Raw genomic sequence first — 27,116 nt, forward strand, 5'->3', positions numbered from 1 at the left:
GGTCAGAGGATTCAAGATTGCTCTGCAGGGCGGCCCAGGAGGGGCGGGGTCCCGCGATAGGGGCGGGGAGAGGGAAGGATCAGACCAAGCCCCAGCCCTCCTCTGGGCTAGGACCAGGAAGCGCTGGGGGGAGAGGAGCGGAGTTGAGACTGAAGCCAGGTGAGGCTGGCGTCCTGGTGTGGGGAAGCTGACACCGCCTGAGCAGGGGACGGGGGTCTGTGCGAAAGAAACAGCGCCGGGCTCTAGAAGGAAGGGAATAACTGAACTAGGGATGGGAAGCCAGGTGGAGACCCGCCGTTGGTGGGGGGGGGGGGGGAAATAGGCGGGGTTCCAGCGCAGGCTCGGTAGCGACGGATGCGGCGTGGGGCGGGGACGCATGCGTACTGGAGGTCTCGGGCGGCGAGGACCCGGCGGCATCTGCGGACAGGGATCAGTTTTAGGGTGTCTTGGGACCCAGGCCCTCAGGGATTTGGTTTATTGCAAGCCTGTGCAGAAAAAGGCCGGATGCTTACTTCCAGAGGGTTAAGGCCCTCTCCGTTTCCGGGCTCTGCCCGCCAGGATGGTGGCGTCCTCGCTGAAGCTTCAGGATCTAATCCAGGAGATTCGTGAGGCCAAGACCCAGGCCCAGGAGCGGGAGGTGATCCAGAAAGAGTGCGCCCTCATCCGGGCCTCCTTCCGCGATGGGGACCCTCTGCACAGCCACCGCCAGCTGGCCAAACTGCTCTACGTCCACATGTTAGGCTACCCCGCCCACTTTGGACAGGTACCGGGCGTGGACGCCTCCCGTCCGAGCTTGATGAGAGAAGCTAGTGGGGCACGGTATCGAACACCCCCCTCACTCACTTGTTTCTCGATTTTCTTTATTCTACGGAGTTTCTGGGCCCTCACAGTGTGTACCGCAGATCTTGCCCTTTACAACCCCAACCGGTCATCAGATGAACTGAACCCCTCATTCTCTGTCCAGCGCCATTCAAGGCCCCTCCTCTCCTCCTCCCATGCTTCTGTTTCCTTGAAACTAACTGAATCTCCTACACCTCTATCCTTGTTGAAGGGGGCGGTCCTGGGGTATGCTGCCCACACAGGTTAATCTGGTGTAAAGGAGGAAGATAGAAAAGCCACGTTAGTGCCTCCGGTTTCACCCCTACCCCTTCCTGGTCTGCCCCCTTCCCTGTAGATGGAGTGCCTGAAACTGATCGCCTCCCCCAGGTTCACAGACAAGAGGGTGGGCTACCTGGGGGCCATGCTTCTACTGGATGAGAGGCAGGATGCCCACCTGCTCATTACCAACAGCATCAAGAAGTGAGAGGGTTCTGGGAAGCACTTGAAATCAGGGAGATGGGAGAGTGGGGAACTGGGAAATCCCAGGGGTTTGCCTGCTGTAGGTACTGGGAAGGACTGGACTTCTCAGAGGCTTGACTGACTGTCCTCCCCAAACTCTGCAGTGACCTGAGCCAGGGGATTGAGGCTGTCCAAGGCCTAGCCTTGTGCACACTGAGCGCCATGGGCTCTGCCGAGATGTGCCGGGACTTGGCCCCGGAGGTGGAGAAGCTGCTCCTGCAGCCCAGCCCCTATGTGCGCAAGAAGGTGAGACGGCAGGTTCTAGGCTCTTGCTCCTACAGAAGCTGTCCTGTCTGCCATGTGGTGGAGGTGGGGGATTCCATCCTGGCAGACCCTCGCCCTCTCTGAGCCCCCTGACCTCTGCAGGCTGTTCTGACTGCAGTGCATATGATCCGGAAGGTCCCTGAACTCTCTGACATCTTCCTCCCACCCTGTGCCCAGCTGCTTCATGAACGCCACCATGGTAAGGCCACGGGGCTCCTCGTCCGCTGCCTCAGCTCTGGCTGTGGGCAGAAGAGAGCCCTACGACAGGAACAGTAGCTCCCAGGTGAAGGGCAGCACGTGCATGCAAACACACACACAGTAGACTCCCCTGTGCCCTGTCCACCATTCACTCCCTCACCCTGACCCAGGCATCCTGCTGGGCACCGTCACGCTGATCACCGAGCTCTGCGAACGAAACCCTGCAGCCCTCAAGCACTTTCGAAAGGTGGGCTGGTGAAGGAGTGGGCCCTGGGCCAGGAGGAGAAGGGCAGTGGGGTTGGAGGGGGCTGAAGGGAGAGAGGATTAGGAAGAATGCCCAGGTCAGGCTCTGCCCTCCCTCCAGGTGGTACCCCAGCTGGTGCATACCCTCCGGACTCTGGTGATGACAGGATGCTCCACAGAACACAGTGTGTCTGGAGTCAGCGACCCATTCCTGCAGGTGGGCCGATCCTTCCCTGCTGTATCCCTGGAACAAAAAGCTTAGGCAGCCTATGGCCAGTGGTCCCCTCCCAGACAACACTTTGGTTCATCAGTAACTTGGGCAGGAGGGTGGCAGGCACCAGGTCATCCCAGGTCCAGTGTGGGGAGGGGGAATCCCTGAAAACGAAAATCCAACTTGGTAACAATTTTTTTTTTTTTCAAAAGACTGTCCCCAGATCTCCTGGCCTCACTCACCTCTGAACCCTCCCAGGGCCCAAGGGACCAGAGGAGGTTGGGAGAGGGGAGCGCAAGGAGGCTGTTGGGAACCAGCCAGACCCCTCACAATGCTCTCAACATTGGATTCTCTCCTCAGCCCCTTACCCCCAACTTTTATTTAACCCAATTTCAGGTCCAGATACTTCGTCTGCTTCGGATTCTGGGCCGGAACCACGAGGAGAGCAGTGAGACCATGAATGACTTGCTGGCCCAGGTGGGGGTGGGGGCCTGGGTTAGGCGTGTTGCTCTGGGATCCCACTGGCCTGGGCATCGCTCCCATGACCACTCCCCATGCGGTGGCCAAATGATCGTGTCTCCATTTCTTTCTGGACTGTGATCTCTCCTGAGGTCAGGGACACAGTCTGTTGCAGTGCAGTAGCTACTGGCACATAGTTGGGGGTGGGTGGGGGAGGGGATGGATAGACTTTTGTAAGCTCTTTGAGGGATGACATGAGGAAAGGACGGAGCCCCTCAGAGCTTCTCTCCCATCCACGCAGGTAGCCACAAACACAGACACCAGCAGAAATGCGGGCAACGCAGTTCTGTTTGAGACGGTGTTGACGATCATGGACATCCGCTCTGCCTCGGGCCTGAGGGTACCTTCCCCGAGGCCCCTCCCCCGGCCCCTTCCACCCACTTCCGCGGGGCAGACAGGTCCTGTTCTCCCGTTTCTCCTCCCCACCCTGGGCACCCTGTGCCACGCAGTCCCCGCTCCTGAATGAGCAGGCTGCTCCTTCCCTGACTCCCAACCTCTGCCTCCTGTAGGTTCTAGCTGTCAACATTCTTGGCCGCTTCCTACTCAACAGTGACAGGAACATCAGGTAATAGGCCCAGGTGTCTGGCAGGGCTGTGCCACAGAGCCCTCGACCCTTTGCTCTCCTTCTTCCAGAATCTCCGGATTCACCAGCCTCTTATTTCCATACCAGGGCAGGGCGGGTGGGGAGAGGGCTGACGGTCAGGGTATGCTAAGGACCCTCCTGCTCTGACCAGATACGTGGCGCTGACGTCCTTGCTGAAGCTGGCGCAGTCTGATCACAGTGCCGTGCAGCGGCACCGGCCCACCGTGGTGGGATGTCTGTGGGAACCTGATGCCTCCCTCAGCCGGTAAGCAGGGCAGAGGAACCATAGCGAAGAGCAGAGGGCCCAAGCACCGGGCCACCTCAGCAGCTGGAGAAAGGGGACTAAGGAGACAGGTGCCTGGGAAAGGGGGACCTCAGGGAATGTCATGGGGTGACCTGGGAAGCCTTGTCTAAACACAAGTTTCTTCTCCAGGCGGGCCCTGGAACTGAGCCTGGCCCTGGTGAATAGCTCCAATGTGCGAGCCATGACCCAGGAGCTGCAGGGCTTTCTGGAGTCCTGCCCCCTTGATCTACGGGCCGACTGTGCCTCCGGCATCCTACTGGCAGCAGAGAGGTAAAGGGATGGGTGCCCAGGAGGTAGAGAGGGTGGCATCCAGGGAGGGTCATCGCCAGGACTGAAGAGCCATGATGTCCCCTAGGTTTGCCCCAACCAAGCGGTGGCACATAGATACCATCCTCCGTGTTCTGACGACGGTGAGGCAGGGGCTGGGCTGAGAGCTGGGTGGGAGCGGGCAGGGTTTACCACGCTGACCCAGCCACATTCACCCCTCCAGGCAGGCTCCTACGTGCGTGATGATGCAGTGGCCAACCTGACCCAGCTGATTGGGGGTGCCCAGGAGCTCCACGCCTACTCCGTGCGCCACCTCTACAGCGCCCTGGCTGAGGACATCTCCCAGGTACCGCATCTACCACCAGGCCCAAGGGTGCCCACCCCTCTCATCCCTTCCTGGGCCACCTGATCCATACACCAGATGCCCAACTGTTTTTCACCCCTCTCATCCCTTCCTGGGCCACCTGATCCATACACCAGATGCCCAACTGTTTTTCCCCTAGAGTCACAGTTCTGTCTCTCTCTCTTTTTTACCCTCACAGCTTTCTACTTAGTAGAGGAGTCACTGAAGCACAGAGCCCTGCTTATAGTTAGAACACCTGGACTTCTGTCCTGGTTCTGTTACCTACTGTCTGTGCAACCACAGATGACTCACTGAACTTTCTTCATACCGGGTCTACTCAGCATTCTACCCTGCCTACCTCCCAGAGCTGTCTTTATCAAACAGGATATAGATAAAAGCTCTTTTTGCATGTATTAGTTTTTATTACTATGTTGAATGCTGAGTGAATTCACAGATGCCAACCAATTACCAATATGCCAATACCACTTTCCATATTACTTTAGTAGGCTAAGCAGAAACCAACCACCCCTTCCTCAAGGGAGGACCCCATCACTTCATCCTCACTGCACCCCTTGTGGTTAGGCCATTGTGGGGGCGGCGGGGTTGTTTTGTTTTTGGTATTTCTTTTTGAATTTTATCTACGGTACTTTTAAAAACTGAAACAATTGACTTACAATACTGTGTTAGTTTCAGGTGTACAACAAAGGGATCCAGTTATACATCTAAGATTAGTATTTTTCTAATGTGGATCATTTTTTAAAAATCTTTGTTGAATTTGTTACAATATTGCTTGAGTTTTATATTTTTGTTTTTTTGGCCCCGAGGTTTGTGGGATCTTAGTTCCCCAACCAGGAATCAAACACACACCCTCTGCATTGGAAGGCAAAGTCTTAACGACTGGACTGACAGGGAAGTCCCAAGATTACTTCCCATTATAGATTATTACAGGATATTGAATGTAGTTCCCTGTGCTACACAGTAAACCCTTGCATATTTATTTTATATATAGTAGTTTGTATCTGTTTATCTCCATACTCCTAATTTACCCTTCCCATCCCTTCCCCCTTTGGTAACCGTAAGTTTGTTTTCTATTTCTGTGAGTGTTTCTGTTTTGTGTATGGATTCATTTGTACTATCTTTTAGATTCCTCACAGAAATGATATCATACTGTTTGTCTTTCTCTGGCTTAACCTCACTTAGTATGATAATCATGAGATCTGTTGTGGGCCATGTAGTTCTTATACTTGGCCACTAGAGGGCAGAGGAAGCCCAGGAGCCAGGACAGAGCGGGGAACGAACAAAACTGCTCATAACTGCTCACTGTGCCGAGGCCCCTCCCTTTCCCCACCCCTGCAAACTCCACTATCTCTGCATTGCCTAAAGGGATGTCACGGGGTCTGGAAGTGAGGAAGGGACCCAGACGCCGGCCCAGCATGTGTCTCATCCCCCACAGCAACCACTGGTGCAGGTGGCAGCCTGGTGCATCGGGGAATATGGAGACCTCCTGCTGGAGGGCACCTGTGAGGAAACCGAGCCCCTGCAGGTGGGCCCTGCGTTGGGGGTACACTGAGGAGGGACATGTGAGGGGAGGCAGGGCCGGCCCCGGGTCACTCTCTCTGTCCGCCCCGCCCCGCCGAAGGTGGAGGAAGAGGAGGTGTTAGCACTGCTGGAAAGGGTGCTGCAGTCCCAAATGTCCCTGCCAGCCACCAGGGGATATGCCCTCACAGCCCTCATGAAGCTCAGCACCCGGCTCCATGGGGACAACAAGTAAGAGTGGGCCCCAGCCCCTCCCACAGAGCCTCTTCTTGGTACCTCCAGGGAGAGATGTCCCTTCACCATGCCCCTCAGTTTCTGCGTTTCCCTCCAGGCCTGCACCTCCCTCCCCAGCCCCCTGTCCTTAGGTCCTTCCTTTTGAGCCAAGTATCGTGGGTCTCTCCCTGCTCTGTGGGGGCCTCTTCCTTCCCTGCCGCATCCTAGAGGTGAAGGGCAGGGCAGCTGGCCAGTCCCAGTCACGGACCACCCTGTGGCCCAGCCGCATCTGCCAGGTGATGTCCATCTACGGGAGCTGCCAGGACGTGGAGCTGCAGCAGCGGGCGGTGGAGTACAACGCCCTCTTCCGGAAGTACGACCACTTGAGGTGCGCCGCTGACAGTGTGGGACCCAACCCCCAGCCCGCTCCCCAGTGTCCCTTTCTGGGTGCAGGGGTCTCAGCCTTACCTGTGCCCCCCCCACAGTTCATGGACGGTAAGTGGGCTTCCCACCCTCCTTGTTCATCTGAAAGCCAGCAAGGCTGTTCCGTCTTAGGAAATCAGAGGGGTACTTCTGACCCGCCATGAGCCCAGGACTCTCGTATTCTTACCCCTCCTCCCACACATCTCTTGTGAAAAGCCCAGGGTCTACCCGGAGGGATACACCTGCCTTCCTCCTCTCAGGGCTGCCATCCTGGAAAAGATGCCTCTTGTGGACCGGGGTGGCCCTCAGGTCGATGAGGAAACAAAAGAAAACAAAGAAGTAGCCCAGCTTTCAGAAGCAGCCCCTGTCCCCACAGAGACCCAGGTGAGGGGGCCGGGGGAGCCCTGGGGGAAGAGCATGGTCCAGCTTCCATACCCAGCCCTGACCCTTCTGCCCTCTCTCCAGGCCTCAAAGCTCTTGGATCTGTTAGATCTCCTGGATGGCCCTTCTGAGAATGCCCAGCACCTTCCCCCTCCGGATCCCACCCCAGGAGACACATTGATACACCTCCTTGACCTTCCCTGTGCTCCTCTACCCCCTGGTAAGCCTCAGCCAAGGGGAGATGTCTTAAAGATGGGGCGGTGGAAATAGGTGCTTCCCCTTCTAAGCTGAGGACCGAGATTCGGATTCTCTCTTCCTTGCTGTGTGTGCTCCCATCACATCCCCATCTTAGTAAAAGGATTCATTAGATCATCCCATTCACCTCCTGGACACCCTCCAATGTCTTCCCTTTGTTCAGATTTCCTAATTCTGGCCTGGGGTCCTGCTTCTTCCCCGCCCACCTCACAGGCTTTCCCACTACCCGCTCCACTGGCCCCCTCTCGACTCTCAGGCCCCCACCTCAAGCCCTTGGTGTTCATATTCTTTTCACATGGAATGTTCTTTCCCCAGCACATTAAAATAACTGGCTCATTCTCCATCTGCAGCCTCAGCTAAAATGTCAGATGCTCCCCCTCCCATTTAAGTTAGTTCCCCCCACAGGTTATTTCCTTCAGAGCACCAGTTACAGACTGTGATTGTTTTCTTATTTATTGTTTCTCTCCCCTAAGCTGTGAGCTCCACTGGGGACCTCATGTTCTTGTCCACTCAGTCATTAGCATCTGGAGCAGTTCTCTGCACCCAGTGGGTGCTCATTTAATTTTTCTTGCATGAATGAATGAACTGTTATCTTCAGTCCATATACTGAGTCGCTTCTCTCTCCCTACTGTAGCTCCCATCCCAAATCTCAAAGTATTTGAGCGTGAAGGACTTCAGCTGAATCTTTCTTTTGTTCGACCCCCTGGAACCCCTACTTTGCTGTTAATCACTGTCACTGCCACCAACACCTCAGGGGGTGACGTCACCCACTTCATCTGCCAGGCGGCTGTGCCTAAGGTTTGTAGAAGACCAGGACTCAGAGGTAGCCTGGACACTCCAGGAGAAAAAGCCACTAAATAGAGGAGGTGGTAGGGGTGGAGGGAAGCTGAGATGAGAAGGGAGTGACTGCAGAGACAGGCACTTGGGGAGTCGCGGGAAGAGGGTTTAAGACTATTGGGTATGGAATGGTTGCCTGAACCAGCCTTACTGTGTGCTCTGTCCAACCTCCTGTGTTCAGAGTTTCCAGCTGCAGCTACAGGCCCCCAGTGGAGACACTGTTCCAGCCCAGGGTGGCCTTCCAATGACCCAGCTGCTCAGAATCCTCAATCCTAACAAGGTGAGCTCCAGGAGCCCCTCGAGGCTAAGACCTAGGGCAGGGAGGAGTCATCTGTGCTTACCCTGGCCTTCGCTCTCCTATTCCTAGGCCCCCTTGCGGCTGAAGTTGCGCCTCACCTACAACCACTTTGGCCAGTCGGTACAGGAAATCTTTGAGGTGAACAACTTGCCTGTGGAGACATGGCAATAACTCAGCCTCCACTCAGAGCCTGAAATCTTCCTGTGTCCCCAAATCAGGAGCCCCAGCTACTTGGAGCCATATCTGAGGATGACCAGCAGGTGGCACTCTGGTCCTGTGCTTGCTGCTGCAGAAACTGGGGTGGGGGGAACCCCACAAATGATGAAAGCCCAATAAAGCCCAAGGGGGCAAAGCCATATTTGAGGTAGAAAATGTATGTGAATAACAGCCAGGGAAGAGCCTTCTTACACAGGAAGTAGGTATCTTGCCCTAAGCTTTTGGAACTGGTTTCAACAAACGAAGGTTTTCCTTCTACCCCCTTTCCAGCTGGGGAGCAGATGTGCCCCTAAATCTCCACAGGAGGCACTCTACCCTCTAGGCCAGAGCAGGGCACAGGGGCAATGTCAAACCAGAAGTTCTAGATCTCTAACAGGAATCCTCACCAGCTTCCCCAAGCTGCTGCTGTTCCCTGTAGCCCGGGGCAGGGAAATCCCTGCTGCCTCCCCTTCTCTCTTAACTCAGCTGTAAGGCAGGTTAGGAGCCGCTGGCAGAATCAATGGCATTGACCAAGGGAGGGGGGTGGCAAGGGATTTTCCTGTGCTTAACTAGTGATCACGGCTAAGTGGAAATCCTATAAACACGAGCGGAAATCAATGGAGGCTGCTTAGCGGCCAGGGGAGAGGGGCGGCCCACAGATTGCATCTGACGGATGAGGGAGAGGAGGCAGCCGGGGAAGGCTCCAGGAAGGATAGCGGAGGGTAGGGTGAAGGAACAGGCGGAGCTGGAGCTAGAGGAGTCACTGTAGGAAGGGGAGCCAGAAGGGAAGAGGCACGGTGAGCCCAGGAATGAAGCTCCTCAGCCCCAGAGCTCTCTTCTGCATCGGGGAAGTGCCACCCTAGCCCCGTGTCATGTCCGGATCTCCAGTCCCCTAAGGCTTCTCTTTGGAGCCGTACACTTCTAGCAGGCGCTGATAGTCCTGGGGCCGGAAGTGCTGCAGGTACACAATCAGCTTGGCAGGTGCCGTCTTCTGCGCCAGCACACCTACAGGCAAAAGGAGAATGAGGAGAACCAGGCAGCCGCAAATACTTTGCCTCTCCCTGCCCACGCAGCTGGACCCCAAAGTTGTTTCCAAGGCAGCACTGGGATTCTGAACGCCGTCCAACCAGCTTATCTAACCTACCAGCCTACTCCCTGATTGGCCTGGGGAAGCGGGGCTGAAGAGGGCCACTTGAGGCAGAAGTGGGCCTAGGAAGCCAAGCATGAGCCTCTCCTCTGGCAAGGAGAAGTGGTGAAGGGCACTCAGGGGCCAGGAAGACAGAGGGTGCCTCAATAGCAACTCAGTTACTGCTCCTGCCCCCCAATCAAGATTAAAGCCTCTCCAGGCAGGCCAAAGCTCATTAGCTTGGTAATGAAGCACATGCAGAGATGCACACACAGAGAAACCAAGGGATGTAGAAAGGAAAAGCAGCTACAGCCATGAATGAGGTGCGATTTGCAGAGAATTCTAGCCTCTGCTGTGTGGAGCCACAATTAGCCAGTGTCTGATTGTTAGTGCCTGGCAGCATGCTGGGCGGATAGCAGGGAACTCAGTGTAGGTTTGCTGAGGAGACAAGAACAACATTCCAGGGCTTAAGGGCCCATGGGATGCACAACCCTGTACTTGCATGGATGAACTGTGTACAGGGGAGCTAAGTCTGGGAACAGAAGAACTAACCTGCTAACGTTTGCCCCGCTGTCACATGGGAACAACATTCTTGACTTTTACTCAAGCCAATAGGACAAATGAGGATTTCATTATAAAAATCAGAGGACAGGAGTTGGGGGGAGAAAGGATGGATGGAAAAATTGAAGAGAACTGACAAATGGAATCGAAGAACACCTGGAGTGGCTAGAGGTATGAGAATGACATGAGCCAATGGCTGGGAAGGATTAGAGACACATGGAAGGATTCGGTGCAGGTTAGACAGCTACTGCAAAAGAAGAAACCGGATTTGATAGAGCCCTGAGCAAACTGGGTCCTCTAGAAAACTGCTAAAATAATTCCTCTTAAAGAAATAGCCTCGAGATGGTCCCCGACAACTGGACCAGTGGGTACGCTCAGAAGAGGAACAAAGGAAGTACAGTAGGGCCTGTCTCCCTCACCAAGCAGGCTGCTGAGGTGGTGGATCTTCTCCAGGGCAGCTGGGACTTCAGCCTCCTCGTGTACCAGTGCTTCTACCTCACCCACAGCGTAGCCAAAGTCAGCTGTATCCAAGTCCACCCTGAGCAGCCGCTCCTCTCCGTCAGCTCCAGACAGCATCAGTTTCCAGGCACTGCGCTTGGTCACAAAACTGGCTACTTCCTGCAGCCCCAGAGGGCCCAGCACAGCAACCACGCCCCCAGCCCCTGGGACCTCAGCCCCCAGCACCTCACAGAGCTGGACCACAATTGAAGGCTCAGCTGTGAGTTCCCTGTACTCAGTGTGGGGTCCTGAGACACTTGCCGCTCCGGGACATTTGAGCTCCCACCCACTGCCTTCTCGCTGTCGCAGCCAGTAATCAGCTCGCATAAGGCTCAGCTCAGGGGTGTCATAGTAGCTGTCTCGGAAAGTGACTCGGTGCTCCAGGGTAGCCCCCAACTCCTGCAGCCGCTCCTCTGTGCCGGGCCCGGGAAAGAACTTTCGCTCCACTTCAATCAGGCCCTGGGCCATGCTACCTGCAATCAGTCAATCAACAAACACTGATGAGCTCCCAAAGATCCCTACCCCCGGAAGAACTTGTGAGGGGCACACACCCTCGCAGGGCTGTCTGTCAGGGGTCCTTCCTCCTTGCTTCTGTGATGGATGGCCCTGTCTCTCTCTGATGTTTTTTAAGGCTCAGCAACAGGCACAGGTCTCCAGTTAGATCCCTTCTGCTGCTGATGTCCTAAATCCAAAGGATTCCCTGGAAAACCCAAGGGGCTCTCTAGAAAGCAAGGCGTGTAGCGGGTGTCCTTTCAACGCCCCCCGCTCGACACATGCTACCCCGGGAGTACGGCTACTCACTGCCGGAGATGACCCCGCCCGATCCCCCCGGAGCACCGACCCACGGAGCCTCGGGTCTCACCTGAAAGCCCTAGGGTCTCCCTCTCGCGGGACCTGGAGTAAGGGGAAGGAAGCCCACGCCACGCCCGCGAGGAATGCCGGGAGCAGTCCCTGGCTCCGGACCTCGGCCCGGTTCTCTGCGCACGGGGAAGGTCCCGGCACAAGCGGCCATATTAGGCCCGATGTAGCGACGCCGAGGGCAGGCCCGGGCCGAGAAGCCTGCTAAGTTATGAGGTGCTGCAACCTCCGCGGTGGGCCGAGAGCGAGGATGTCCCCCTCCTCTCTGCTCCTCATTCCAGACCCCTCCCAGCTCCCGGGGGGGCGGCCCGGGTCTCAGGCCGCAGGCGGAGCCCGGCACCCTGGAGCCCGGGTGCATGATGGGAGGTGTAGTTCCGAAGGGAAACTGCTTTCTTTCCCCACTCGTCGCTATGGTGACAGCAAAGCTGCGATTGACGCCTGTGGGAGTCTATCTAAAGTTAAGCCGGATGGAAAAGGAACTCAGACCCCAATCCCGCCTTCAACCCTCTCACTTCGTTGGCAGATGGGCCTGGAATACAAGCCACTCACTCAGACCCTGTCCAGCAGATACTTTATTGACTATTGTGGTGGCCCATTAAATGCAGGCCAATGGCAATGAGCTAGGGGAAGAAGAAAGATAGCTAAGACCAATCTAGTTACTCTAGACTCTGGAGTTTTAGAGGGGAGTTAAAACATCCCCAAGAGTGTTCAGGATAACGGTGGATGGGAGACTTGTTTTTGTGTGTGTGGAGCTTGAGGGATCTGAGTTCCCTTCCCGGCCAGGAATTGAACACCAGCCTCCCGCAGTGAAAGCTAGAATTCTAACTACTAGGTCATCAGGGAAGCCCCCTCCCCCAACCACTTTCTGTAAGAGGAGGAAATGATATTTTGGATGAAAACTAAAGACATGATGGGATTTCAACGACTGGGGACAGAGAAACAGCATGAGCAAAGACCCAGAAGCTGGAGAGCACCTGGCCAGTGTTTAAGGGAAAAGAGATGAAGCTGGAAATACCGCTGAGCAGATTGGAAAAGGCTTTGCCTGCCAAACTGAGGAGTTTGTCTGTTCCTTGTGGCCCCTCCGCAGGCTTTGTCAGGAATAGGAGAAATACTTGCATTCATTTAAAATATAGGAAGACATGAGAATGGCCCTTTGACTACTTTGGGAGACAAAATAGAGAAGGCTGCTTCTCCTTACTCCCTCCCAGGATTATGATTACCTGGAGGCATCTACTGTACGTCTGGTTTTTGGGGTAAGGTAGCTTGCTCAGAAACAGTGGTTCTTGTCAACTCCTGGCTTCCCTCCTATGATGGGTGAGAAGGGCTAGGTTCTTTACACTTACCCTTTCCCCAGTATGTTTTTGTAAACACGTGACTCATAGGAGGTACAGTGCAGAGGACACTGGTTTACAGACATGGCATATTGAACCTGGCATGTTTTGAATGTTTATCTCCACCGCCCCCCGCCACCACCCGATGACAGGAACCAGTGTGCAGAGAAGAGAGGGACCCCAGCCCCTAACTCCTTTCACTGGCCTGCTTTTCGTATGTCCTTTGCTTTTAAGTTTTGTTGCCCAAAGGAAGAAGACTTAATCTCTTCCTTGAGTTATAGGGTCCAAATCCAGTAGGGCAGAGGCAGCAGTTTAAGAAGAAAGAAAGATTAGACTCCGAAGTCAGTCAGACTCGGAGTCAACTCCGGTCTTCACTTTATTGGTGTTTGGCGTTGGGAAAGCTACTCCACCTCCTGAAATCTCTGTTTTGTCTTTAATAAAATGTGGGCTGCCTCACAGGTAAGTGTGAGGATTCAGTGACAAACTGTCATATCATAGAGATTGAAAATATTAGTTTCTTTCTCCTTCCTTTTTTCTTGTGAACTCTAGGATTTTTTTTTTTTTTCTATTAATAGAAGTAGGCTATAGCAGCTAGTATGGGCTCTGGAGTCTGAGCATCAGGATTTGAATCCTGGCTGGGTCATTTACTGGCCATGTGACCTTGGGCCAGTTAATTGTTTGTGCCCTGGTTTCTGGTGCCAGGGGGAAAGAATGTGCCTGCTGATGCAGGAGACACAAGAGACACAGGTTCAATCCCTGGGTTGGAAAGATCCCATGAAGGAGGAAATGGCAACCCACTCCAGTATTCTTGCCTGGAAAATCCCATGGACAGAGGAGCCTGGTGGGCTGTAGTCCATGGAGTCTCTAAGAATCAGACAGGACTGAGCACACATGCAGGCCTTCCTAACTGTAAAATGAGACGAGTTGTGGAGATTAAATAAGTTAATATATGTAAAAGTGCTTGGTACTGTCCCTAAGCACTCAGTAAGTTTCAGCAGTTATTAGAATATAACGGAGTTTATGTGAGCTGATAAACTGAAAACCAGCCCCTCTCCCCACCCCACCCGCACCCAACTCTGGGGACTATGTGACCACGTGAAGGAGCCAGAAGCTCCGGTGCCTCAGAGTGATTGCTGCGGCAGACAAAGTTCTGTAGTGCCCAACTGGAAGGGAGGGGAATTAATAAGGCAAGAAGAAGGGAGTGAAAGTGAGAGGAAAAAAAGAGAGAGAGAGTGAGGTCGCTGGTGGTTCTGGAAAGCTCGCAGAAGCCATGGCTTGCTCTAGAGCTGATTTTTTTTTAAAAAAATGCTGCTGCTGCTACTGCTGCTAAGTCGCTTCAGTCGTGTCCGACTCTGTGCGACCCCATAGACGGCAGCCCACCACCTCTGCCGTCCCTGGGATTCTCCAGGCAAGAATACTGGAGTGGGTTGCCATTTCCTTCTCCAGTGCATGAAAGGGAAAAGTGAAAGTGAAGTCGCTCAGTTGTGTCTGACTCTTAGCGACCCCATGGGCTGTAGCCTACCCGGCTCCTCCGTCCATGGGATTTTCCAGGCAAGAGTACTGGAGTGGGGTGCCATTGCCTTCTCCATTAAAAAAAATAGTAATAACAAAACACATGTATATTTCTATAGACAGAAGAAAGAGGAGGAGAACTCGGGAAGGTGTTTAAAATGCTCTTTGCAGGCACCAGCTTGGACCTGGCTCCACAGTCAAGCAGGTGGCCGGCACCGCAGTCCGCCTGTCATAGGTCCCGCCTACAGTCTGGTGAAGCAGGCCGACACCAAGCTCTAGGGCCGGCGGGCGGGGGCGGGGGCAGCCGGACTACAACTCCCGGCGTACTCCGCGGCGGGCGGGCCGCTGCACCTGCTCAGTGGGGCCGCCCCGGGCGCCTGGGTATTGATTATTCCATTGTGTGGGACGCCTCGGCTCCAGCCACTGAATGAGGCGGAGGAGTGAGGGCGAGGAGGAGGAGGAGGAGGAGGAGGAGGAGGAGGAGGGCGAGAAGGAGGAGGAGGCAGGGAGCGAGCGAGTGCCCAGGGTGAATCAATGGAAACCCCCTCACGAAGCCGGGAAAACACTTCAGCCGCAGCCAAATAGCATTGATTATTTTCCTTCACTTCCCTCACCGCCGTGAATTTATTTATTTATTTTTTCCACCTCCGTCCCCGACGCCCCGGAGTGAGCGCTGGAGGGAGGGAGGAGGAGGGGAAAAAAGGAATCAACACAGCGGAGAAGTCCCTTCCAAGAGCCACCCCCTCCCCTCCCCGCCTCGCGCTGCTCGGCGGCCGCGGTTCGACTCCCGTCCCTGCTTCCAGCTGAGGAGTAAGTGCATCGATTTCCGATGCTCCTGGGTTGGTTGGTTGGTTGTGTTTTTTTTTTCTCCTCTCCCTCTCTTCTTCCCTTCCTTGCTCTTTGGAAGCTTGAGACGGAGGGGAGAGGAGGCGCCCGGAGACTGCCGCTGGAGGGCACGGAGAGGGACGGAAAGGGACTGGGGGAGGGGACCCAGACCGACAGACGGACAGACCGAGAGCCTGAGGAGAAGGAGAGACAGGGTTGTGGGAGGGAAGGAGAGGGCAAAGAGAGAGATGCTGGGGTGGATGCAGAAGCGGGGAACGGAAAGGCATCGAAGCTGGACTAGGAGCCAGCCGGACGGGCGGAGGGTAACGAGAGGCTAGACGGGTCGCGCCGAGCAGTACGGGGAGCGGAGATCCCGGAGGGAAGAGGAGGCCGGGTGACTGTGGGGGCTCGGAGCTGTCAGTCTGGAGGGGCCGGGGTCTCGGCGGCCCCCCGCCGGCCTCAGGATGGGCGAGGAACGGCGGCTAGCAGGCAGGCGGGCTGATGGATGGGCAAGCTCGCCACGGGTGGGAGGGTGGGAGGGGAGGTGGATACCCTTAATCTTTGATTTTTAGGTTTTGCCTGAAGTTGAGTTGTTTGTTGCTTTTTGGTTTTTGAAAGGTGCGACTAGTAGGTGAGGGGAGGCCACTGCTCCTATTCAAGGTGAAGTGTGCCTCTCCTGGCCCCCCAACTCTTCATCCGCTCTTGTCTGTCCCTCTCTCTGAATAGCTCTATCATTGAGCACTTGACCACGCTGCGCCTGTTGCCCTGCCGATCTCTGTCCATGTGTCCCTACCTCTGGATTTTGCCATTCTCACTCATCCTCCCCACCCATCCATCTCTGCGTCTGGGTCTGTCTGTGTGTCACTGTCTCCGGATGTGACTTCCTATCCGGGCAATCCTCTCGCTGTGTGTTCTTGTCACTATGTGTCACACCTTGGCTGCCTAACTGGTCTACCCATCTAGGACTCCGTGCCCTTTCCTTCAGGGTCTGAATGGATATCTCTGGCCTTTTCAGGCTGCCTTGGAGTTTGCTTATCAGTCATGATTGATGATTGTGGTAGTCACTGGTCAGGGGCCTGGAAGAGTGGAGGGATGGATGTATCTCCCCCAAGGATTCAAGTGCCCTTTCCGCGTAGCCAGGACGGCCTCGTCTTCCAGCTTCACCCAGGGAACTTGGGAACTTCCCAGCATCGTTAACTGTCCCCTTTGCCATGTGCTTGTGTCCCCCATCAGGACCTCACCGCTGGTCTCCTGCGTGCCACCTGCCTCTCCAGGAGCTTCCCACCACATACCTCTTCATCACTGACTTGATTTTCCTCCCTTCCCTCACTTTACCATTGTATATTTTTTTCTTTTCCCCATTTCGTTTCACCCCCATTTTTCCCCATCCCCATCTCCCATGATCTCCTTTGCCTATTCTTCACCTTTGTTCCTGTAATCTGCCCTCTTCCTACCTTTTCTCTTTGGTCACCCTAAGTTTCTTGTATTTCTTACCCTCTCACTCACCATTTTAACTGCAGCAGCAGAAGGTACCAGGGAGCAAAGGGGCTGGGAGAGTTGGGGAGTATGGTTTGTGAAGGCACATAAACAGGCCAAGAAATCAATTTAATGGGCTTCCAGGGGCATATAACCCCTTCATCAGTCAGAGCCATTATGTTCATTCACTGTCAACTTTGATTTTGTAAGGGGATGTTCTCTGCGACTCAACCACCCTGGTTGGTTGCCCCTTGTCCTTCAGTTCATTCTAGACCCTGGTGGCTTTTTCTCTACTTTCTAATTTGTCTTCTTCCTGGGTCCTTGATCTTATCATATTTGGATTCAGTGTGATTCTTCAGGAGGCAGTTTTCATCCGTGTGACAGAAGCTATCTTATGCAAAGGGCCAAGTTCATTCAGCCTAAAGAATGGGGAAGGTGAATAAAGAGTCGGGAGAGTTTACCTTGTTTTAAGCTCCTCATTGTTTTTCCAGACTTCAGGGTCTTTATTTATTTATTTATTTATTTTATTTTTTATTTTTGACTTCAGGGTCTTGAAGGGTAAAAGGAGGAGGTAGATATGGGCAGAAGATGGAAGATTTCATAGGTGAACAGCGACAGAAAGGAAGAAGAGAGAAATAAATGCACAGAGTAGAGAAATGCATGATGTGAGGAACACGCAAAGGAAGAGAAGAAAATTCATGCAGATTGGGGGCAGGGGAGGAATCAAGGGGTGATTCAGGAAAAATTGGAAGAATGAAATAAAATATGAGTTAATAATGTTACAGAAAGAGACAGGGAGAGAAAGGATAGACTATTTCTCAAGAGGAAGGTCAACAGAAAAAGCAATATGAAATGAATAAATACAGTGTTAAGATGGGGGAAGGGAGGAACTGAAGAATAAGATGAGGTGGGAAAAGAGTATGGTACAAAGAAGGGGAATGGAAGGCAAAAAGAGGACTGCTGGAGCAGATCAGAGCTGCACAGAGCTTGGTAGGCGAAGAGGAGAGGATGAGGTATCAAAGGAAACAAATGCCTCTGGTGTGAGAAGGACACAGCATGATGGATGCAAAGAGAGCGCCGCAGGAGGGGCAATTTGGAAAAAAGGCAGAGCAGAAATACCACTGGGCGAATCCCCAAAAGAGAGAGATGCCAAAGGAGAAGAGAGGAAATGCAGAGATATCTGGTGAAGAGAAGGAGAGATTTGGCTCATTCCGTTGGCCAAATCCCTCACTAACCTTTGGAGGCCTTTGCATTTCATTCCCAAGCCAGGGCAACGTGAGCACAGAGATTTAAAAAACCTAGAAATTCCCATTTACTTTAACTGATAGGAACTGGAATCTTTCTAGCCCCTGAGCACCAAAGACCTACAGCCTCTGATGTCATAAATTGCTGGTGTTGCCTTGGCAACCTGACAGGGTTCCTCCCTCCATGATGTCAGAGCAGCGGGTGTTACCTTAAGACCCACAGAGGAACAACTTGCTGCTTTGCTAGGGAGCTGTACACGTATTGGCCAGGGCTAGAGTCAAATCTGTAGGATTCCTAGGTTGGTAGCTTGACCTTGCCTCCCTGCAGCTATTCTTAGCTCTAAATGAAGTCTTGTTTGTGGGCACCTGAGGTTCACTAGAGCCTGCAGGAGCAAGAGGCAAGGATCTCAGGAGACAGGAGCATTGACGACAGGATGGTAGGACTGAAAAACAAGCAAAGAAGGAAGAGAGTGGAAATTGGCAGTTACAGAATGTGAAAGGAGAAGGGCTTTGTGAGCAGGAAGGAGAGTTACTAAAAATGTAAGATGAAGCTTGATTTGGGCTTTGGGTTTAAGAATGGACACGAAGCTGAAAATGCAGATTAGAGGGGATAGGAGCCGTGTGAGAGCTGTGTGAAGCAGGGATACAGAAAAAGGAAGGATCCTGAATGGAACTTGGCTGTGAAGGTAAAAGGGGGGCTGGAGGGGACTCTGAAAGAAGCTGTCAGTGAGAGACCCAGGGTTAGTCCTGATAGCCATATGAGCAGGCGCTGCCTGTGTCTAGTTTCTGATTGTTTTCTAGTACCTAGCACAATGTTTGTCACACAGGGGATGCTTAATATCTATTGATCAAGAGAGTGAATAAATAAGAGGAGGCTAAGGAAGAGGTGCCCACCTTCCTTTCACCCCAGCTCTCAGGCCTAAGTCTGCATAAATGGGTGAGTTGAGAAAGCAGACACTGGAGGAAAGGACTGGAGGGCAGTTACCAGAAGTGCCTGTGAAACCTGAGGCGGAGAGAGGAGACACTGGGTTAGGGGCACACTCAGAAGAATTCAGGGCTGATTCTAGGGGCTCATCTGGGGAGTCTGCAGAGATCATGGGAGAAAACATGAATGAACAGTCTTAGGAGCCCAGGAGGAAAATGAGGCTAGAGAAAGGAGGTGGTTTCCGGAAAAGGTTGAGAGTTGTTTCTAAAGACAGAGTTGGAGATTTGAAGTGGAAGTAGCATCCTTACCCCACCCCATTCCCAGTCCATGAAACCACAATGGAATCTGCATATGTAAATACATAAATACAGATGCATGTGTGCACACAAACATGCTAGCCATAGAGTTCATAAATCAATACAGACCTAAAATCGTGTCCAAATTTAGGCAATTACAAGGAAGTCAGCGTTGGCAAAGTGGGCCAAAAGGCAGAAAGAGGCACAGACTTAGATGTAAGAAGCCCTGTGAGGGATATGGCCTTGACGTCTGACTATGCATTGCCTTGTTGGAGTCTAGAGGTATCGAGTAAAACAGGAGATGGCAAGAGATGCACAGCTCATCACAACTCTGAGATCTGTGAGCAGGCTGCTAAACACAGAAGCCGTAGAGGGAAAGAATGCACCCAATCAGGAATTATAACTTAACCTGTGCCTATGGTGAAGAGTCAAAAATGCTCTGAATGGATCAAAGGAATCTAGGAAAGAAGCCCTGGAAGAGAGGTCGCAAGCTGGGAGCCCTGAGGGAGAGTCTGTCTATAATAAGAATGGCCAGGGCAGCTGGAGAAGGGTCTGGCGGGCGGGGGCCTTCAGCGAGGACGGTGGCGGCTGGATGCACTGTCAGCCGCTGCCATGGACTTGGGCAGCTCATATTTTGCAGCAGGCGACAGGCTGTCGACACGGCGGTCCTTTACCTCACCGTTAGAAACTCATTTCATTGATTTTTCCATCTTTCTTCTCTGGCTTCTCAGTCATCCCACCACTCACTTTTCCAGAGCCCCTTGCCTCTCTGTGGAAAGCCCCAGGGGACTGCCTGCCCACCCCTCCTCCACCCTAGGCCAGTGAGATAGGGTGAAGGATTTAGAGGTGCCTTTCAGCACCCTGAGGTAATCCCATTGGCTCTCACTGCCCCCCTCCTATAGGCACACTTGCAGACCAGGGCCTCTGTGTCCAGTTGGCTAGGGTACCCAGCTAAGAGGTGACAGTGCTGAGACCCACCTGTCCTCCTGTCATCACACTGTACATACTTGGAAGAAGACACCTTTTCCTAATCCCTCCCAAAACAGCATGGCACCCCTCAAAATATCTCTTTCAAAGTCAAATGAGAGAATAGAAGCTGCCTCTGTATTGGGGCAGGAATACATGATTACACTGAGGTCAAGGTTCCAGGTTGGGAATCACAGCAGGGCCACCCACTGGAGCAATGATGGCACTGGGGCCTGAGTAATTAGAAGGCATAAGTAGCGAGTGGTTTCTGCAGAGAGAAGAGGGCTGCTGCTGCTGCTGCTAAGTCGCTTCAGTCGTGTCCGACTCTGTGCGACCCCATAGACGGCAGCCCACCAGGCTCCGCCATCCCTGGGATTCTCCAGGCAAGAATACTGGAGTGGGTTGCCATTTCCTTCTCCAGTGCATGAAAGGGAAAAGTGAAAGTGAAGTCGCTCAGTCATGTCCGACTCTTAGCGACCCCATGGACTGTAGCCTACCAGGCCCCTCCGTCCATGGGATTTTCCAGGCAAGAGTACTGGAGTGGGGTGCCATCGCCTTCTCCGGAGAAGAGGGCATTCGTATGCAATGTCTGTGTAGCGTGTTGAAGTGCGCAGTTGGAAGGGCAGGGGTGGGTGAAGAAATGTTTACTTCATGTGTAGACATTTCCGCCATGCCTCCTCCCGTCACAGCCAACTACCTTCAGTTTCTCCCTTTGGGGCTGGGATTGGGCTAAAGGTCAAGAGTCAATTGTCAGTCATTTGGCTTCTGGGTGGAGGAGGGCAGAGGGTGGGAGGGGAGTGTTAAGACTGTTTCCCTGAGGAACTGGTGGGGTGAACACCATTTCCATCCTTAGATTTTTCATTCCCTGTTTGGTCAGTGACACCCTCCCACCCCCTACCCCAAAGCCCTCTGGCCCATCCTCTTTCTCCGGTCTTGGTAAGGTGGTTTCTCTGGGACCTAGTGTGTCTTGAGTCTCTGAGTCTAGATTCTGCCGCCTGCCTTGACTCAGGTGCCTGTCATCCCCCCATTACGGTTGTCTTCCTTTCAATCCAGCCATTTCCACCTTCAGTATCACTTGTCTTGCTTGTACCAGACTCCTCCCTCCTCCCATTCCCAGGGTCATCAGGCCATGTGGTCTTCACACCTAGAGATAAATCCCAGTGCTTTAGGGACAGGAGTATGCTTGAGGTTAGGAAAAGGGAAGACTGAGGAAGGCCAAGACAGGGAGGCAGGACAGGGAAGAGTGGGAAAAGGGGAAACCGGCAGAATAGGACAGGAAAGGTAAAAACCATCTGACTTGGAGCCTGGAGAGCCGGAGGGAAGGCCACAATTTAAATGAAAAAGGAAGGAGGGAGGTAGGCTGAGGCTGCGAGGACTGAGAAACGGAAGTGAAAAACGCGGAGCCTGACCCCCTGCAGAGAAATGGAAGGCCAAGAGGAGGAGGGAGGCCGAGTGGCTGTGGGAGAGGCTTAAGGCGGAAAAGGCAGGCGGCCGGCTGGGCCTCCGCCTCAGTCCTGAGTTCAAGCCGTGCCGGCTTTGACCCTTGTGGGAGGAACTGAAGTGGCAAATTAACGACGATAATGAAGTCACTGCTCCTTGTTTGTCTTTGCTGGTTTCCCCTTGAGATTTGTCCTTTGGCCAGACGGGCACCGTGGGGGAGGGGAGGGCCAGCAAGCAGGGAAGGGCGGGGAAGGGGAGCGGAGAAGGGGACGGGGAGATGGAGACGCCGAGGACAGACAGACCGGGGGCAGGCAGAGGGAGGGGTAAAGGAAGCCAGCAATGAGGAGCGGAGGGCAGGGGAGAGAAGCGCGGAAAGATGGGAAGGGAAAAGAACAATGGGGAAAGGGAGAGGGAAGCCTGGAAGGAGGAGCAGAGGCCCGGGAGGGAGAGGAGCGGTGGCGAGGGGAAATGGCGAGCCGGAGGGGAAGAACGTGGCCGGGGCTGTGGGAGCTGCAGCTGGCGGGGCTGGGGGCGGGGCCTCATCTCCATCTCTAATGGCTGTGAAATGAGGTTAGCTCCATTAGAGGCGGTGAGAGTGTAACGAGATCACACTCATTAGGGCTGGGCCATCCCAGTAATTACCACCACCCCAAACACGCCCGCGCCAGCCGGGCCACCGCGCACAAACAGGCACGCGGCAGCACACCCGCACAGGACATCCGCACCTTTGAACGGGAAACCCAGGGCCCCAGGGGGTGTAACCGAGAGCCTGGGGAGCCCCTTCGCTAGCCCCGAAGAGGTGCCCGGCCAGGACTATAGCCAGGCCGTCAGCCACACATAAGATCAGAAAGCAGTAAACACACACACACCCCAACTCAGGGAATTAGGTGGATGAGCAATTGTCGTTCCCATTTATTGATCACATACAAAGTGCCAGTCTCAATAATGATCATCTCAATGGGCACAACTCTATAAGGAACTATTCCCCATTCTATTTATGAAGAAACAAGCTTCAAGCAACCCACCCTGAGGACATTTACATCATAGGGAACAGAACTAGAATTTGATTCCAGGTCTGTCTGATGTTAGATGCTGTTTTAAAATAATACCATACCGTTGTTTTTTTTTTTTCCCTGAAGTTCATATACTGTTATGAATACACATGTGTAAACTTTCAGAATTTATCACAAATCTGGTAGCTATCTCCATTTCACCTCCAGTAGCCAGACAGACACAGACATGGACCCAGGATGGCCAGGGCCCCTGCACAGACAGCAGTGTGAACAGCACTTCCTGGAGGTGCACGAAGCAGCAGCCTGTTCTGGCCCATCTTACTGTAACAACTAGGAGAAGGTCGTGACAAGCTCACAGAAGAGCGTGACAGCACGTATGCTCAAGGCAACACACACAAGGGCAGAGTAGCACATTCAGACTCTCATTCAAAATACTTACCAGCCCAAGCTTAGAAGCTTACAAATCAACTCGAGAGCAGAGTGCTGGAGTCAGGCTACCTGAGGCCAATCTCAACTCTATTTTCCAAGTAAGAGACCTTGAAAATTACATAACCCATCTAAGTCGGCTGCCATGTTTGTAAGTGGGAATGTCTAGCTGTATTGAAAGTGAAAGTGAAGTCGCTCAGTCGTGTCTGACTCTTAGCGACCCCATGGACTGCAGTCTACCAGGCTCCTCTGTCCATGGGATTTTCCAGGCAAGAGTACTGGAGTGGGGTGCCATTGCCTTCTCCGGTCCCACAGTGTGGTGGCTGCCCGCTCCAGTGTTCTTGCCTGGAGAATCCCAGGGACAGGGGAGCCTGGTGGGCTGCCGTCTGTGGAGTCGCACAGAGTTGGACACAACTGAAGCGACTTAGCAGCAGCAGCAGTGGCGGATTAGGTGATGTGATGCTTTCAGAGGGCTTAGCACAGTGCCTGACACATGATAAACATTTAAAGATATTATTTGTTGTTGTTGTTTTAATAGTATTTAAATAGTCATTACCATCACAAGGGTTCATGCAGAATCAAAGAACGAGAAGGATTTTATATACACAGCCATTTACAATGGTATCCTTCCAAATAATTCTAGAAGAATTGCATGTAATTCTTTTCAGGCTCAGGGAGATCAAAGATCTTTCACAGAGGTTCCCCATGCCAGGATCAGACAGGATCCGGAATCTGAATTCAAGGGTACAGTTCCCTGTTCTCTCACTGGGGAGTGCTGATACAGAAGAAGAGTTCAGAGCTGACTTGGTGCAGTTATCTAAACCTGGGTCTCTCCAGTGCACCTGAGGATCACACAGCTCCGCACTGCTGTCCTAACACTTGCAGCATCACTGAGGGAGACACAGTGTTCTCTCTGGGACATCCTCAACTCCAGCAGCCGGCATGCTGCGGCACATCTCAGCAAAGTGATACAAATGTGCATGGATGTCCCTCTCTGCTTGTGGTTTTAATGCGTAAGCTTCCCTTTTAGCCCCGTCTCCTCCCTCCCTCCCCCATCTTCTTCTTCTCAGCCTCTCCTTTCTCCTCACACCCTACCCAGTTCCCTTCTGCCCACCTTCAGCATCTTGCAAAGTGTAAGAGATAACCTCCTTGCCCCATCCTTCTCACTGGGGACAGGCCCCTGCCCAATATGATGCCAAAGCTGGGAGGTCTTGAGGAGACTCGGATTGCAGTATTAACCTGTGCAGATCAAGACCCAACTCCCTGCCCCTTCCCTACTTCTCCCTCTCTTTTCCCTCCCTCCTCTTCTCTGCCTTGGCTGTCCCTTTCTTCACTCTCTCTGATACTCCTTTCCCTGCCTGCCCCAATCCCTGCCGGTTCTTATTTTCTCTCTTTTGGACAAAACTTCTCTTGCACAAAGTAAGCACTCCCTAAATGTTGGGGTGCTGGGGAGAGATCTAAAAGATATAGGTAGAATTTAAATGGAGGAATAGGAATACCTTTTTTTGGTTTGTTTTCTTTTTAAACATAGAAGGTGAGCTTTAGAGATAGAGGCAGTGATAATTTTAATGCAGGGAGAAGCCACAAGAGTTTTGATCCAAGTGTGAACCTGGGCAGAGCTTCCAGTCTCTGGTTCAGGATAATGCGGTGTATCTAGACCCAGCAATCAAGAGGGCCTGTGAGAAATAACTCTGCTGCTGGGCAGACTAGACTGCAATCCGACTCACCAAAGAATCTGCCCTCGGTTAAAGGGCACAGATGAGAAGAAGAGGCCAGATCAAGAAGGGGCAAGGCCAAAGGAAAGCATCGGCCTAGCTGCATACACTTTGCCCAGCTCTTCGGGGAGAGGTGGGGTCGGATGGGGGGCAGTGCAGGGAGAGCCAGAGAGAAGGAAAGGAACTGACCTGATGAACACCAGTACAGGTACTTTTCCATGTTACCTGCACTAGTCTTCACAAAAGCCGGATAAGGACAGCAGTGTGTGCAACTGTGTGATCCTACAGATGCACTGGAGAGACTCAGGCTTAGCAAACCACACGAAGCCAGCTCTGAACACTTCTTCTGTGTGAGCACTTTAGAGTGAGGGCCAGGGAGTTTCCAGGTGAGGAGACAGACTAGATAAGTAACTTACCAAGGTTGCACAGCTGGTGAGTGGGAGCAGCCAGGACTGAACCTGGGTCTGCATGAATCCTTAGCCCATGTTCTTCCACTGCCTTAGAAAAGAAATCTCATCTGGTTAGAGTTTATTTGCTGTTGCTACCAACTGATCCCCCTAATGTGGGCACACAGACTCCCATCTTCCCCTTCCCTCTGTGGCTGCCTCTTGAAAGCAACAGGTTGAAACCAAAAGGAGAGAAAGGCGGGGCAAAGTGAGTGTGGAGGGGGCAGCCAGGAGTCAGGGGTTTCAGAGAAAGGAAAGGAAAGTTCCCCAAAATGGGCTCCAAGGAAAGAGAATAGATGGAACAATTGAAAAGTTAAAGGCAAACAAGTCTAGAGGGCTCTGACTGGAAATCACTGTATGCAAATTGTAAGCAAATGTGTCTGGTGCCCTCTGGCTGACTTTGCTGGGAAAGACTTTGCCCTGCCAGTGGATTTGAAGAAAAGTAAGGAGAGGAGGCTTTGTTTTTTAAAGGAGGGGAGCTGGGAGGAGAAAGCCCATCTATCACCAGGCAGGCCTGTCCCCTCCTTAGTGATGTTCCCTTTGTAACCACTAGGGAGCAGTCCTGTTGCTTTTCCGCTCCAGCTCTGCACGAGATGGGAGGGGGCTCCAGCCCAGGGGAGTCCTGGTCTTGCTGGGGCTTCAGCTCCAGAGGGAGTGCCCCTTGGTGAGGGGCACATTCTTTCCTCAGGCCTCACTTCTTTGGTCCTTCCTTTGCCCTCGTCCCTTTGGCTCCTGTAATTCTCAGATTCTGAAGTCTGTTCTGCCTCGTGTGGTCTCAGAGCCCCCCTTCGCAGTTTTCCGCTTCACATCCAAGGCTTTCTGTCACTCTCATAACATCTTCTTCAGTAGCTCTCAGGTCCTACAGGCTGTACTGAAGGTTCCTGGAAGTTCCCTGGCTTCTTCCCATTCTAAGTACAGTGTATCTGCCCCCCTTGAACAGTGAGGGCATATCAAGAAGTAGGAATTCTTGTCCAGCTCTTTACAGGGTGCTTCTGTGCCCTCCTCCCATTGAGGAATATCTGTTCAGAGATTCTCATGATAGGGCAGCTAGCGCCCCCGCCCCGAACTTTGAAAGCAGCACTCCATCCTTTCCTTCTCACCTTGAGGAACAGCCAGGGACCGGGGTCTGCACAGAGGAAGAGAGAGGCAATACCAAAAACAGTCTCTTCTGTTTCCCATAGCTTCCTCTCCATCTTCCCCTCTCTCCCCACCCTGTGAGGGAAGGAAGCGTTAGGGAAGGAGATGGGATGGAGGGGCAGCGAGGGAGCTCTGGAGACTGAGGGGCATTTTGGAGCTGCAAGATTCATCTCCGGGGATGACTACACCCTCAGAACTCTCCACCCTCCCTTGGCTCCAGGCCTGCCTCCTCCCATCCCCCTCGGTGGCAGCAGCCTTGTAATTTAAAGCTCTCTCTGTCGCCTCTAATGTGATCCTCTCGTTTTATTGACTCTCTCTGCCGTCTGTGGCGCCCCTTCACATCAATCTCTGCTCTAATCACACCGCCGCCACTGCCTGCTCTGTCTCCCCTAACCCCTCTCCTTACAGGCCCTCGCCTCTACCCAGGTCCTTCCTTTTGACTGTCCCCACCTCCACCCTACACCTGATTTGCCCTCTTCCTCCTTCCGTCCTCCATACACAGGAATGCCAAGACCTTTGAGGGCTTGCCTTCTCCCTTGCCCCACAGCTAAGATGGACCCTGAGGGAGAGGAGATGCCCTTAAGGAAAGCCTGGTACCACAGCAGGGATGGCCATGGTCTGAAGGAGAACAAGACTCTGGTCCTGGGGGTGGTGAGTGGGGACCTGTTATCTGGTTCCATGCTACAGTCCATGGGGTGGCAAAGAGTCAGACATGACTTAGAGACTGAACAACATCTCCAGAAGGAAGTGAGAACTGAGGTCAAGATAGGAAGGGCAAAGAAAGGGACACAGATTCAGAGAAAGGCAGAAGAAAAGATTGAGGCGGAGGAAAATGGAAGGAGGGAAAGAAGTGAAAAAAATAATTGCTGCAGTTAAAGATTTGTAATAAATAGTGGGTGATGGGAGAAGCACA

The 27,116-nt window shown here is 53.2% G+C and overlaps 3 protein-coding genes across 11 annotated transcripts in view; 2 read left to right on the forward strand and 1 right to left on the reverse strand.

Annotated features, from left to right (window-relative positions):
• The first annotated feature begins 109 nt into the window (after positions 1–109).
• On the forward strand, positions 110–8,569 carry AP1G2 (adaptor related protein complex 1 subunit gamma 2). 7 transcript variants are annotated; one of them, XM_081506487.1, is made up of 22 exons: positions 110–159; positions 559–763; positions 1,175–1,299; positions 1,443–1,584; positions 1,705–1,801; positions 1,971–2,047; positions 2,165–2,260; positions 2,651–2,731; positions 3,015–3,113; positions 3,283–3,338; positions 3,508–3,621; positions 3,790–3,930; positions 4,016–4,070; positions 4,151–4,273; positions 5,724–5,813; positions 5,910–6,037; positions 6,303–6,407; positions 6,703–6,826; positions 6,908–7,043; positions 7,713–7,876; positions 8,097–8,195; positions 8,283–8,569. In XM_081506487.1, exons 2-22 carry the CDS (start codon positions 560–562, stop codon positions 8,382–8,384), a joined length of 2,358 nt encoding a protein of 785 aa, XP_081362613.1. In that variant the 5' UTR covers positions 110–159; position 559; the 3' UTR covers positions 8,385–8,569. The 7 variants fall into 7 exon arrangements, with proteins under 7 accessions (XP_081362613.1, XP_081362614.1, XP_081362616.1 ...); XM_081506488.1 differs by lacking the exon at positions 1,175–1,299 and having other exon boundaries at positions 559–819; XM_081506490.1 differs by lacking the exon at positions 1,971–2,047.
• THTPA (thiamine triphosphatase) lies at positions 7,516–11,737 on the reverse strand. 2 transcript variants are annotated; one of them, XM_081506495.1, is made up of 3 exons: positions 11,456–11,737; positions 10,515–11,066; positions 7,516–9,413 (listed from the first exon to the last, which is right to left on the reverse strand). In XM_081506495.1, exons 2-3 carry the CDS (start codon positions 11,059–11,061, stop codon positions 9,301–9,303), a joined length of 660 nt encoding a protein of 219 aa, XP_081362621.1. In that variant the 5' UTR covers positions 11,062–11,066; positions 11,456–11,737; the 3' UTR covers positions 7,516–9,300. The 2 variants fall into 2 exon arrangements, with proteins under 2 accessions (XP_081362621.1, XP_081362622.1); XM_081506496.1 differs by lacking the exon at positions 7,516–9,413 and adding an exon at positions 10,250–10,342.
• A 547-nt stretch (positions 11,738–12,284) lies between these two features.
• The window catches only part of ZFHX2 (zinc finger homeobox 2), a 33,361-nt gene continuing 18,529 nt past the window's right edge, over positions 12,285–27,116 (forward strand). The window contains exon 1 of one of the 2 annotated variants that reach the window (XM_081506485.1): positions 12,285–12,704. The gene's annotated coding sequence lies outside the window, so the exon portion shown is untranslated. Of the gene's footprint in view, positions 12,705–18,060; positions 18,526–27,116 lie in introns of those variants that run through there. The other variant, XM_081506486.1, reaches the window with a different exon arrangement.

This window comes from Giraffa tippelskirchi, chromosome 7 (genome assembly GCF_054371585.1).
Source record: "Giraffa tippelskirchi isolate mGirTip1 chromosome 7, T2T-mGirTip1v1.2.pri, whole genome shotgun sequence".
Classification (NCBI taxonomy): Eukaryota; Metazoa; Chordata; class Mammalia; order Artiodactyla; family Giraffidae; genus Giraffa; species Giraffa tippelskirchi.